Below are 14,569 nucleotides of genomic sequence, written 5' to 3' on the forward strand. Positions count from 1 at the left end.
GAGGGTGTACCTGCATAGTCCTGGCTGTGTGGCTGTGAGCTTGCGACTACATGTTAGTAATCCGAATGTGCAGATGCTAAGCACTGCACTGCGGGATCACTTGGTGCTTGAGTGTGACTGAAAGCAATTGCTGAAGGTAGCAAGCTGGAATTCAGCCCCTGAGACTGACTGTGCTATTCATACTGTGAGAAGAGAAAGCTGGGGTTTTTAGCACGAAGGCCTGAGTTGCAAAGCGATTGAGGAAGCTACTTCTTATGGGTCATTTGGGTATTAGCCCTTGTAATTGTTTGAGGCTCTGTACCAGATTGCCTGACAAGCCTGAGTACGCTAGCATGAGCAAGGAAGGTTTGAAACCGCCAAAGACAGCAGAAGATCCTGTGCTCAGCTTTGTCCTGTGGGCCCACAGACACCCTTGCACAGCTGAAAGCTGCTCAGGACCTTTCCCTCACCCAGCACGGAGTTAGTTAGCTCTTCACTAAGGCACAGGAGTGCTCTGTAGGTGCTTCTGGTGCTTGCTAGCATGTCAGATGAGCAGGCACATTTTGCAGGTTAGTGGCACCAAGCAATAAAGGCAGCTGCACTGCCAAATGGAAGCACACACTGTGATGGAATCAAGAGTATTTTAACTCCTACTTCTGTTGTGAGCATATCTCATCAGGTCCCTGAGTGAGCACAGTCCTTCTCAGGGAGTAAATTTACTGATGGGTTAGAAATGGAGACCCCAATGAATGCTCTGCCTCTGTGTCAAAATAGCTCATTACAGCCCAGAGTGGTCTTGCTATGCCACGCTGACTTGATCATTTTTTTTCAAAACCATTTTGTAAAGTTTGCTTCTTAAATGAAACCTGAAATCTTGTTAACATTCGTATATAGAATCATAGAATATCCTTTTCACATAATCCTGTGACACCTAATTCCCATTCATAAACATATTAAAAATTATAAAAATGAGAATGTTAAAATCAGGTGGGTAATATAATTATGTAAAAAATATTATTCACCTTTCTGCGAATACCCTGTACATTACATCATTTGGTACCTTTTCAGTGGATACCTCTGTGGCTGTCTTCAAATAACCCAGTGCACAGACGAAAGTGCAGACATATATCTACAGTTTGTTGCTGTTTTTTAAATTAAAGTGTTATTTAAAAGACTAGACAAGATATTGAAGTCATTAAGCAATGTTTCTTAGCTACTGAAGCTAAGAGTGGACAGTATAGAAGTTTGACTCAGAGGAGGATCAGCAACAGAACAAATTTAAAAGACAAGAAAGCATATATATTTATAGGGCAGTATTACTTTAACTTATACAATGAGAGCTGAAGTAGACATACACTGCATTTTCTCTAATGCAGTTGGATATATGTAAAAAATAAAAGAAAAAAAGAAAAGAAAAAATGAAAGGAGAAAAGGATTTAGGAAAAAACTTGTCAGGTATGCTGAGGCAATAACAAGTGGGAGGAAATAACACTTTGTGTTAGGTTTATATTTGATAGATATAAAACTTGAAAATGCTGTGCTGCACCTGAGGTGCACTGTGTAGGGTAATTGAAATGAATCTCGGGCTGCCTTGAAGGACATTTAGCAGCTGTTCCTGTTTATCTTTTAGCTTCAGAATAGTTTTAAAGGCATTTTTAATATTTTCCTGGGAAGATCAATTCTGGCAACCTTGCCTTTAAAATGTGCATTTTTATGTCACCTGCACTAAATGCAAGAAATTGGAGAATGGCTTCTGTGTTAAATATTGCAGATCTCCAGTGTACCATGAAAAGAATTCAGGTGGTGTGGGACATTTGGCAAAATGATATCACAACACTGATGCCTCTGTTTATCTAAGAAGCAAGCAATGAAACTCTCAAGATTGCTAATGCCTCCTTCTTACAAAGCAATGAATCTGGTCAACAGCTGAGGTATAAAATACAAAGATGAAACTAAAACAATGCAATTTCAGTTTGGAAAGATCAAAAGAAGAGTAGTTTATGTGTCAGCTATGTACTATATCACAATTTATCTTTATATAGCTCCTTCCAGGAGAATGTTGCAAAACACTTTATAGGGATGGTTGAAAGCAAAAGGCAAGCATTACCGCAAGCTTTAAAATAGATTAAGCTGTGGTTTTGTGGCTTTGTTCCTGACTGCAGCTTAGATATCACAGATGCATTTTCTGGCTCTGCTGTACAGCTCTTGTGGGATTTGGGGTGAATCACCCTCTTTTTATATCACTTCGTCTTTAAAACTAAATGTTGCTTGCTCTATCTCTTCGCCTTATCTCTATAGCTTGTGAGTGATCCAGCCCAGGGACTATCTGTAAAATGTAAATACAGTGCACACGAGAATGAGACTCCAATCCATATGCTACACTGTAATCATAATTACTGCAGTAAGAGATTCATGATTTTTGAGCAGTGGAGGATATGTTGCTGGAGAACAGGAACATAAACATACAGCAAATTAAGTAAAAGATTGAGGAGGGACTGAATGGATTTTGGATCAGTCTTCAAAACTAATTGAGAAACATACTGCAGCTGAGAGTCAGTAACAAGACAGACAACAGCAAGAGACACTGAAATGAAAGGAAAAAAAAACACACCACAAAACAGTAAACTGGTGGAAAAGGAATATGAAGTATGTCATGCAAAGCTGTCAGTTTGGTGCTCTGAGCATTGGGCAAGAAATAGAGACTACAAACAGGAGAAATGTACTATCACAATGGGGCTGAAAAAGTCACAGAAAATATAAACACAAAAACATTATGGAATTTTGCAGATACTCTTCCTGAAATGTAAGCCAAGAAACCAGATCTGGCAGTGGTAGAAAAGGAGAAGGAAGAATATTTTATTGTGAACTTTTCCATGTAACGAGAATGCCCAGCTAAATGCAAAAATAAAATAAAAAATTAAAAACAGGAACAATGACTTCAAATGTGCAGTCAGCAAGGTCAGAAACAGCAAAACCCATTTACTCATGATGTAGTGGGATTTCTTGCCAACGACATTAAAACAGTACTGTTTAAACTGGAAATCGATGACTGGATATTTCAACAGAACTCACCAGCGGCTCTCAAATACTGAGCATCTGTACTTCAGTATAGTCTGCAACTGCATTGACAAGTGGTAATGCTCCCCTACTCCCTATCTCCCTCCAGGACTGCCAGCAGTGGAGGGAATTAACAATGAAGACAATAAATAAAGGGATTAATGAACTTGGAGGTGTGTGTCAAAAACAGGGATGGAGAGAACCTGGAAGATGTGTCAGCACAGCTAAGGATAAAAAAAGCCCTAGATATAGGTGACTATCTTCAAAGAGGCTGGGATATTAGCACGATCATTTTTGTTAAGGTACGGTATATGTCTATGACTAAGGAATGTCCAGTGTAAAGGATCTTCAGCAAACACAGGAAATGACTATCTTTTACAACTCTATATATTTTGGAAATTACTACATAAATTGTGTTTTTCTAGCAGACTTAAATTTAGGATTTCCTAAACAGTGGCTTCCCTGGTTAATGAGAAAGGAAGCTATTAATCAGGTCAGTTCCAGCACTTGAACAGTTTTCGCAAGTTTAGCGCATGCTGAACAGTATCATCAGCAAGATATCATACATCTTTTTAATTAAAAAAATTGATCCTGAGGTTATGCTGCCAAAAAATTAAAATGCTACACATTATTTCTTATGTAAAAATTAATCTAAGAAACCCGTTAATGAAGAGGTCATGTTTTGATACACAGGTTGCAACTGCCTTACCATCCCTCAAATGTGTGTCCAAGTGCTCTGATTTGGAAGCTGCAGTTAATCAACACAGCACCCGGTGCAACGACTGTTGCTGTCCTCTGCTGCAATGTTACCAAGCAAGAACAAGAGAGAAGTATGTTGTTTTTTGTAGTCAAGGAAATAAATGCCAAGCAAACTTAAAAAGCAGCCTTTTTTTTTTTTTTTTTTTTAAACTTGTCCCTCTCTCTTCCTAAGAACTCAGCACCTGGAATAGAAATGTGCCTGAAATCTGCGGAAGTTTCCTGCTATGGCACAATTCCAAACATCACCGAAACATTATAAAGCTTCCTGTATTTTAGAGAAACATTCAATTACTTTGCAGTAAAACTAGTTTCAGTGCAGATTCGGTCTCTTTTTTTCCCCCTAGAACATCCCTCATCATCCCCGAACACACACTAAGAGATTTTTTCTCACACTACCCACCCCCTGTCCCTGTGTAATGAGATAATGCAAACTCCCCCACAGAAAAATACTTTGGGTTAGGAGTATGCTCTGCACTGAAGCCTGGTGCCTGTCACCCCAGGTCACATCTAGTGAAACAGCCAGTAAGAAACATCAAAATTGACACTTATCCTCCAATCTTCCCAGCCTAACTACCCTTCCTAAATCTGGTTCAACTTTTTTTGTGTCAGAAACTGCTGCCTGACTCCCCAGACAACCAATTCTCCTGTTATAATCTTATTATATAGTTTTTTAAATCAGTACTCAAACTCTGCCTTAGCATCTTGAACTCATAAAGCAGCAGGGCTTAGCTATTATTAGTGATTCCTTTGAGCTTGTACGATGACCCTGTACACCAGCCTTTAATTCACTGTGCGTCTGAGGTATGCAAAATGCAGTAGAAGATTAAAGTGAGCACAGCATAGCAGAGCAGGTGATACTAAGTTCACGATGCAGAAGCTGATGAAGCCTTACGTCAGAGGACATCAGGCAAACTATTTTATTGAGTCCTGAGACTAGCAAAGATCTAGCCATCATACTTTTCTGAAAGATCCAATTTCTCTGGTTTTCTAAGCCCATGCTCTGTACTCACGGCTTCCTACCTGCCTTGTAGCCCACACTCCTCTAATTTGAGTTGTGCGGATGACTGTCAATAACTGTGATTCAGTAATGCAGACGTCTTTGGTTGAGAAGATGCTTTTCCTTAATATGATCTTGACTGTCAAGTGACATTTTCCCTTTGGTGTGTGAATGTTTCTGAAGAAGTTTCATTCCAGCATCTAGGATATTTTTCTCCAAATAAAATGAGGCCACAAAATATTACACATGACATGCACTGTTTCTTTTACATGATGCTATGCTTGGAAACAGTGAAATTGGGCATATAAGCCTGATATTTGAGATACACATTTGCCAAAGATCTTCCTTAACATACCTGTAAGCTTACCTCAAACACTCAAATCATTAAAGTAAACTGGAGCACTAATTAAAGACGCGCCACAGCTTGTCTACTGTATAGTACCTGGATCTACTGTTACAATGTTAAGCAGAGGGGTTACAGTAGGTTGTTGATCCATGAAGTGGAGTTTAAAACTCATAACTGAGTAGAAGAACAAAAATGATCCACGAACACTCCTCACTCCAGCTCACGGAGCAGGGCAATCTGTTCGAGGTGAACCAGACACTGTTTCCTTCCAGAAAGTCTGTGACAGCTCTCACTTTGGCATGCACTCCCTCATAATTACATCACTGTATTAGAATTAACCACAAAAATTACAAGTCTGACACTGGAAAGATCATGTCATTGGTATGGTATCCATTTATAGTAGCTGGATCACTTACTTATACTTATATACCAGTGTTCATACAAATGAATCTCAAAGTTAAAAACAAGATTATATGTGAAGAACATAAAAGGAAGACCATGTTTGTCACTGAGTTTGAAGACCAACCTGAAATAGTTCTCTAAACGTGAACTTTCTTCCACTGTTATGGGACATTTCAAATTGGCTTCTTTTTGCAGCTTCTTAATGGAATGTTTTTACAAAATACTTGAGATGTAATTGAATTGAAGAAATGAGCGAGAACAGTCAAGTATCTGGTAGTTAGAGATGTTCTGGAGAGGGTTCTTGAGGCAGCATGCTCCAAATAGTCATTTGCCAAGCAAAATAGCATTAACACAAGACATGGCATCAGCACAGGGTACCCACAAACCATAGATAATCTAGGGAAGATGTCATTTCCTACCCACTCAAGCTGGGTGTTGCACGTATTGGTCATCTGTTTTTTTCATTGACTTTGTGAATAACAGAGAGATGGCAAGCCCACCACCTTCTCAAGTTTTGTGAATAAAAACAGTAAATTAAACTGACTAATTTGCTCTCATTTAAAAAAGTTTTAAGACGACTGAATCTGTAGCTCTCAATAGTGTAGAAACTGTTGAACCAGAAACCTTTCCCAAGATGACACGGGTAATTCTGGTATAACAAAAAAAGTCTGTTCTGTTTCTCCATCCTGCCTCCCGTGATTTCTTCTCCCATTTTGTGTCATTCCAAACAAAACAGCAGTGTTTTTTCTGTAACTCATCTCTGTTAAGTTCTTCCAGCAGAAAGCTGTTTCTATTGGCAATTCTTTCTAAGGAGTTTTTTTTCCTCCTCCTTCTTCTTTTAATACTAATAAGAAAGGACAGGGACCCTAAGGTTAGTACACACTAATGATTTGAATCAGGAGATATCAGGAGATATGACTGAAATGAGACCCAGTGTGACACAGCTGCCTCCAAAAAAAAAAAAAAGGAATCTATCACTTGAGTAAAACACACTGGGGCAATCTAGTATCTCAATTTCTAGTGCTGTTACCATGGTTTCTATACAAAGACTGGACTGCATTACAATTATATTCTTTGTGATGACAAATAAAAGGAATATTCGAAATAGGATAATAAAATCTTAGGTGACCTGCCAGATACTGTTGTTACAGCTACATGTGACTACTTACATTTGACCCTGAAACAACCTATATGGATAGAACGTAAATCGATATATTCAAAACATGTTTTCCATCTACTGGGTTTCCCTTGCCTTCCAATTTTGTTTTGCTGTGGCGTAAAAATGATTTAGAGAAAGATGAGAGTAGTGCAGTTAATACAAACCATTTTTCTGTTCTTGATAACTCCCATAAAGACAGTCTAGCAGCCCAGTGTAGGGTCATGCTGTACATTTTATTCCACAGAATGGCCACAGCTCTATTGTTTTAATCACTGTTGAAACTCAGATGCAGCAAGATGTACAGTATTAGTCATGGCTGACATATTAAATTTATTTGCTGAGCTTTACATTGTAGGAGTTTGGAAGTAGGTTGGAAAGATCCTGAAGCTAAATGTGAATTCTGATTACAGATCCAAGCCTTATCCAAACATGTCTGACTCATTCCATATTTTTCATGAAATTCTATCAGCTAATTGAAAACCTGTGCATACAGAGGCCATAAGGTAAAGTTCTTAATTCCATGGGTATACTGGAGCATAGTAAACTGAATTTTCAAAATTAGATATATTAGTCTTTATCAAACTAATGCAAATACCTATTTTACATGTGGAAAGTAGTAAGACTTTCAACTCAGCATGTAAAAGCCAAGTAACTGATTTGAATACAGATGTCCACACAGAGGATATACCATGGATGGTGGTTCATAACCTGGGCACTCAAAAACTCAAAATGTCATTACAATTATCCAAACTGAATTAAAAATCATCCAATTTTGAGAATCTGGCCTGTAGGTAATAGCTCATAGCAGTTGAGCTGGTCTAGTGATTCACTGCTACTGAAGAGAGTCCTCTTTTCTACGAGCTTCTACTTTCATTTCCATCCATTCCCATCAGCTGACCCTACGGGAGCCTACCTCCAGCATGACAGGGTTCAGGAAATGCGTCTGATGGGAGGTAAGTGGAGAAGACTTGACACAAAGGACAAGGTAAAACTTTATTCTTTGATGGTGGTAAGCTACCAGATATTTGGAGAAAATTGCACTAAACTGCACTCAGTGATTTTATATGGTTTATGGAGCCTATGTTGATGACATAATTCTGTTTTAAATTAGTGGAAATTTGTAAAGAAAAAGAATTCAAACTGTAATAAATTAATTTTAGTTAAAACCCTAAAGCTAGTGTTAGTTACAGCATCATGATCACAAAGCATATCAGAAATCAAAATCCACAGGCATAAAACCAAACAAGTAAGGAAGTATTACATAAGGTGACTCGATGACTTACCTTAAAAGAGATTTCATACTGCTCTCCTCCCCATATTTCTAATCCTGGATCATAGCCTCCCAGCTCCCAAAACCATTTTCGGTTAACAGCAAATAGACCTCCAGCCATCACAGGAGACCTGAAGAATAAGTAAAACAAACTGTAAATGACAGGAACCATCCTGCTATGCCTGAAAAATGGAAAAGACTGGCAATGTACATGGACAAACAATAATGAAGATTCTAGGATCACGTGTGTGTGCACACGTGAATGTAGGTAAATTCACAGTTACCTTTATTGTAAACTACATTTACATTATTGACCCTAAAATGGACTCCAGTTGAGAAACAGGCAATGCAATATAAGTAGATAGATATAGGGCACGGTAGACAGTCATGTGCAAATTCTCCCTTTTAAAACCAAATTCTGTTCATTGTTAAGTAAACCTACGTAACAGTGAAAGAAAGGAACTCTGGACACCTGCAAAAAGTGTTTAACGTGATCCCTGTGTTCCATGTGAAGTAACTCACATTTGAAAGTGAGTTTTGAAAGCAAGCAAAACTTCTCAATTCAATTCAGTTTCACAGGTGCTGGCTAGAGAAAAGCAACAGTAGATGGTCACAGAGCAGCTGCTGGGAGTTGAACATCTGCTTTTCTACAGGAGCATTTAAAACTCCTAAACTTGGTCTCACAGTGGTGATTTACCTCACAGGCAAATCATTCAGTATTTCCTGTGTTTTCATTTATTCCATGAATAAACATGTGGAATTCAACTGAATTGCTTTAATTCGCCCCTTTCCACAGATAATATAGAAAACAAACAAGTGAACAAGTGGGATACTTAAGATTATAGGATGTTCATGAAAAGTGCATTTTAAATTTATAAGCATGATTTTTTATACTGGAAACTATTTTTTTTTTTTTTTAACTACCAAGACAACGATGCTTCTAATGAAGTAAGTACATTGACAGCTCTCAGGAGTTCAATGTTGCTCAATGATTCCTTGATGTTGTAGTGGAAAGGGAATACAAAGGGTTCTACACTGAACAGGTAGAAGATAAGCTGAAGAAAGATCAATCCAACTGCTCAATCAGTTTTGGGTCAACACTTGCCTTGTAAGTTTAGAGCAATGGGCAAAAAGGAACACACTTCTGTTAATGTCTGGTCAGTAAGAGGAAAGATGCTCGTGGTACTTCCTAATCAGAGAACAGACATACAACCAGATAGTATGCTATGTGTTTTCTAACACTGCAGCCCCTCTGGGAAAATCATCCCACCTGGGGGAACATTTGTTTTGAATTAATATAGGTGGATTGTTTGTGGCTATGGAAGCACATGGTTCTATTCCTGAGAACTGACTGGCAAATAAAAACTTCATTCTTTGCCATTGATTTAGGATTTGGTAGTGAACTAGGACTGATAAGTATTGCAGTAAGCTAGAAGTTTATTAACTGGACATCAAGTTAATGGAACAACGTTCTGCCATATTTTTTTCTAACTTATCACTTTTTATAATGCTATCTTTTATCCAAGACAAAATAGCAAACAGCTGGGTGGCCTCTACCACCATTAGATTCGCATAGAATGAATGTCAGAAAATGATCCTCTCAGCTGCATTCATAGTAATGAAATACATTACAGGTATTTTACCTTTCACTTCTAGTATGTAATCTGAAATATATGTATATATAAAAAAAACATATCTTACATTTCATATTAAGCTATCAATTTTCACAACTAGGGAGCCCTGTTTTTAACAGACTAATTCTGTTTTCCTTTAGAGATTATATTTCTAAAAGTACATAGTAGCTTTGTGAAACAAAGCTCCAATATTCTAACTGGCAAGGCCATGCTCTGCAACATAGACTGCGTATTAATATGTTTCACTTTTATTGACATTTCATACCTCAAATATTGACTGTTCTTTCCACATATGAATAAATTCAATGGACTTTTTATTAGAAACCTTCCCCTGGGGATTCTGACTACTACAATACATTTTCCATTCCTACTGATGTAAAACTAATTACAACATGCCCTTTGTGACTTCAGGTTCTAAATAATCAAAACACAATGTCCTTTTATAAAGATGGACTTGCATGGAAAATACTAAAACCTAAATCTTAACTGGCAGAAGAAATGAAATCCCAGAAATCACTGGGGAAGCACAGGTTTTCTCTAATTCTCTTCAGTACTTTATCTTCCTTGAGTATTTCTCTTGACACAGTGAAGAGCCTATGGAAATGGCAATCCCCTCTGGTGAATCAGATAGAAAATGAAAAAAATCAGACTTCAAATTGCAAGATAATTGGCAGATACTTTAAAAGTAATCTGTACATTTTCCAGAGATAGTACTGAGTAAAGAAACCCCTTGTTATTTAGATGATCATTCATGAAAGTTCAGAACATTTATTACAATTAGAAAAACTAACAAACAAGGGATTGGAACAGCAAATTCATATTTCTAGCATTTAAAAGAAAAAAAGGTTTCACATGATGTTGCTGTAGTCATTCTTATTCCATAGCATGTTCTGACATTTGTAGCTTTGCAGAAAAAGTAATGGGGAGGACAAAACAAGATAGCTTTCTAGTTATTGGAGAGAGATGAGCCATAAGTTGTGTGGCCCTGACCACTTGGCACAGGATATGTATTCCACGGCATGCCACAAGCAGCTACAGCTGAACAGGGCTTAAATTGTCTCCAAAATATGAAGACAAGAGTCCAGTCCTACAATCTTGACTGATATGAAAAGTCCTTTTGTAGTCAATAGGATTAGTCACACAGACAAGAATTGTACTGAGCCCAAAAGAGAAGAATTAATGTCTTGTTTAATGGCTTCTATATAGAAACGTCAAGTACAAAGCTATGTTTGTAAAGACTTTTTTTTTTTCATGGAACATCCTACTCAGACACTTAAATAATCAGACTTGAGCTACTGTAACATAATATTATGTGAGTAATTAGAGTGGGAAGCTGTAAAAAACTTCTAGTCAAACACTTCAAAGGACAAAGACTCCTAAACATCAGAAAAGCTGGAAAGGCTAAGGTTGCTAAGCTTAAAAATAGTTATAAAAAGCTTCCACATGAGAAGTACTGCACAAACTCACTGTACCTGGAAGAACAATACTGCTGGTAAGTCAGCTGATCCAAAAATTGCCCAAGAGACCTCCTTTTTCCCAGCACAGATTGGTGTGCTGAGACAAGAATGGAGTATGATTTAGTGATAGTGAAAAAAGAAGTTATTTTTTGCAAAAAAAATACACACTGCACTGAGAAAAAGGCAGGTAAATGCTTAACAAGAAAAAAAAACTTACAGATTTAAAAAATGTACTTAAGGAAGTGTAGCAGTAGATTAACTGTAACCAGTGAACAATTTTCTGACTTCTCATAATTTACGTGCAGAGGAAGAAAAGAGATCATCTATGAATCTTCAAAGTCAGAGAACCTCAACCTGCTGGCCATGTTGCTTTTGATGCAGCCCAGGAGGAGTGTGCCCCTCCACCTTAGTGATACCACAGGAAGGCACCTCAGAAGAGTGAACAGATTCAAATACCTCGTTCCAGAGAGCTGGTGCTCTCTGCAGTGATTCTTGATAGTGCACCAAAGCTTCGTCATGCAAACAGCAGAAGCTGATACTAATCCTATATAACAAAAGTTTCAAACAAAAGTAAACATTAAAATCTATGCATGTTTAAAGTAAGAGACAGAGATTTGGACACTAACAATGAAATGATGTGGATGCAGAAATAAAACAAACTGAAATGAAGAAGATGAGTTGACCAAATGGCTAGGAAGTGATAGATACAGTATGAGCTTATAGGTTACTCCAAAAGACAAATTGAAGGACAATTTCTGTACTGTGCATAGAAAAAGATGACGTAATTGGGATGAATGTGGATTAGACTGACATCACTGAATTTTTCAAGTAAATTAAAAAGAGGTATCTTACATATATTTAACCGTTTAAACAAATATGTTGAAATTAGTTTAAAATACACTATTTTTTTACACTGAATATTTCTGTAAGGCGCTATTTCCTTTTATCTTACTAACATCCATTCTAACAACATGATTATGAAACAACTTTGCCCCTTATTTGATGAATTTGTGCCCCAGTCTCTAACAAATGCTCACATAGCTTTTGCAAACCACTGCATCCCTGCAGCCCACATCCTATCTTCTTAGTGTGTGTAGGAACGGTATCTTAAAATACATGACAGATCAACTGTGTAAGGAAATGGTCTGTCTTTAAGTTGATTTGCTCCCCGTAAATAGTGCCCCTACACCACAGCAGTTCAATAATTGTACATTCAAAGCCCTCATCAAAGTACACTGTAAATTACCAGCTATTTTTTTTTTTTTGTTATGTAACTGTGAAGTTTTGAGTATTTATAATAAGATACCACAGCAATTTTCACAAAGTAAACTGAAGGCAGCATTTGCACCACTGTATTCAACTGTGCAGACTCCTACACATCCAGCTGGTTTCAGTAATCTGCATTCTCTAATTAAGCTGCTGTATAAATTTATTATCACTCCTAATCAGTTTGAATATTCTTGTGTTATTTTTTGTTCCTCTCTATCTTTCTAATGAGTTGTTTGCAAAATCCATCATGTGTTGACAGATTTCATACAGATCCACAGTGTCTCCATCTTACCTACAGTGAATATCTACATATATATATACATGGTTAATACATTTCTTTCACTGGCACCCAGTAAACTATTCTATAGGTGATAATTCATTTGTGAGATAGGTGTCCTTTAAGAGGCATAGAACAAAGATTTCACCCGTTTACTTCTTTGCCTCCTGGACATGGTCCTGGGCAACCTGCTGTAGGTTCTGCTTGTGCAGATGGGTTGGACCACATGACCCCCAGAGGTCCCTTCCAACCTTTAACCATTGTGTGATTCCAGGAAGGCACTATTATACAAGATAGAGATCAAGGCTAATTTACCTGACTCATACTTTCATAGCCTGCATCCCCCCATGATCAACAGCCTTTCTAGTAAAATTGCAGTAAGGCCTCATTCTAATGCCAAATGCAGCAAATTTCCCATGACCAAGAGCTGTAAAAGAGTTGATAAAAATATGCATTCTCACATAGCAACCTTTGCTGGAGATTATGAAAGTGCTGCATAATCATCAAGCAGTTTCATCACAGGTAACCTTTGTAAGTGGCATTATAGCCACATCATTCACTTTAATCTTAAACGTACAAATGATGCTTTGGTATTTAAGCAAACATTTTACTTAGCACATTGCTAAACTTCATTGAAAAATCATATTGTAAAAGAGTGATGAACCCTTATATGGGTAATGATGCTGAGGCCCATTTAGCCTTCCCTCCCATACTTAGAAAATTAATGAAGCTCTGGAAGATGTGGGACAGTTGGGTAGAGATGGAAGACTGAAGAGAAGACTTCCTTCTCTCATAATTACCTCTCATAATCCAAGGGAAATCTATCTGTATTATTGCTAGAGGAGATCTACAGTAATCAAACTAAGGAGGTCGGTCAGCAGATATTATCACAAAAGGAAAATGAAATGTTCTGGAAATGTCCTCCTGGCAAAGGTGTTCAGGAGGATAAAACTGAAGAGCAAAAGAACACTGGGAATATTGTGCTTCAAGTTGGACTAGAGACATGAGTCCAAAACACCTGAATCTTGTAAGACTGCTTGTAAGGTGAGCTGAGAGCAGCACTACTGCTGAGCCATGTTCATGGCATGAGGAGGCAGGGATATCAGACATGTGCAGCTAAAGAGCTGCCCTAAAACCCTCCAGCCTACTAGTAGGAAGTGAGTAAGAAATGCTAGAAAAAAAAATCCTCCAAGCAAAATTTGATGCAACTTTCAATTTGCAGTACAGAGGCAAAATATTACCAAATGTCTCTAAAATGCGAACTTATATTAGGCCTTCTGGCTTTTAGTAAGGTTTAGTTAGAAGCATATCTAAAAATAAAAAAAATCACTATTTTTTAAAGGATATACTCTTTCTCAACAAGTCAGGAAAAAAAAAAGACACTACATCAGACTGCATTCAAAGTTAACTCAAGGTCAAAGTTCAAACAGATAAGTAATGTTTTGCATAGCCTAAGAATTTTGCAAGTATGGGAAGTCACCCTGTTCCTGGTTCTTGTAAAAATCCAATTATTTTGATTATGAAGGCCTGTGTCATTCAGCTGAAGGCACAATGAACCTCCTACTATCATCTCTTTTCCCTCTGGGTTATTATGAAATGTGAGGCTGACATTTTAAGGCAATGCCACTATTCTAAATTGAGTGTACATCTTACTTTTAAACAGGAAAAATCTGCTCAAGCTAACAAGGAAATCTGTGTCTATGGAAAGTAATACTCAGGTAAATTGACATCTCATTTGAGATTAAACTTCTATTTTCAAATAAGGAACAAAGCCAGCAGCATATCTGTAGGTCATCTCTCTTGGCTGCACAGCAACTCCATCACTGCCTCCCAAGTATTAGGGAATAACAACAGTTCATTAAATTCCAACACTACCTTCAAGGATGTTCTCTCAGAATATATGGGGGCAGTAGCTCAACAGAATTACTATCCAATTACAATGCTACCTTCTTCTCTTTAGATG

The 14,569-nt window shown here is 37.6% G+C and overlaps 1 protein-coding gene across 1 annotated transcript in view; it reads right to left on the reverse strand.

Moving 5' to 3' along the window:
• GALNTL6 (polypeptide N-acetylgalactosaminyltransferase like 6) overlaps window positions 1-14,569 on the reverse strand; it is a 455,937-nt gene that overhangs the window by 37,938 nt on the left and 403,430 nt on the right. Inside the window, exon 7 of the mRNA XM_035557893.1 lies at window positions 7,983-8,100. Coding sequence (XP_035413786.1) covers window positions 7,983-8,100 — 118 coding nt within the window. The remainder of the gene's footprint in view (window positions 1-7,982; window positions 8,101-14,569) is intronic.

Source organism: Cygnus atratus, chromosome 4, assembly GCF_013377495.2.
Source record: "Cygnus atratus isolate AKBS03 ecotype Queensland, Australia chromosome 4, CAtr_DNAZoo_HiC_assembly, whole genome shotgun sequence".
In the NCBI taxonomy this organism is placed as follows: domain Eukaryota; kingdom Metazoa; phylum Chordata; class Aves; order Anseriformes; family Anatidae; genus Cygnus; species Cygnus atratus.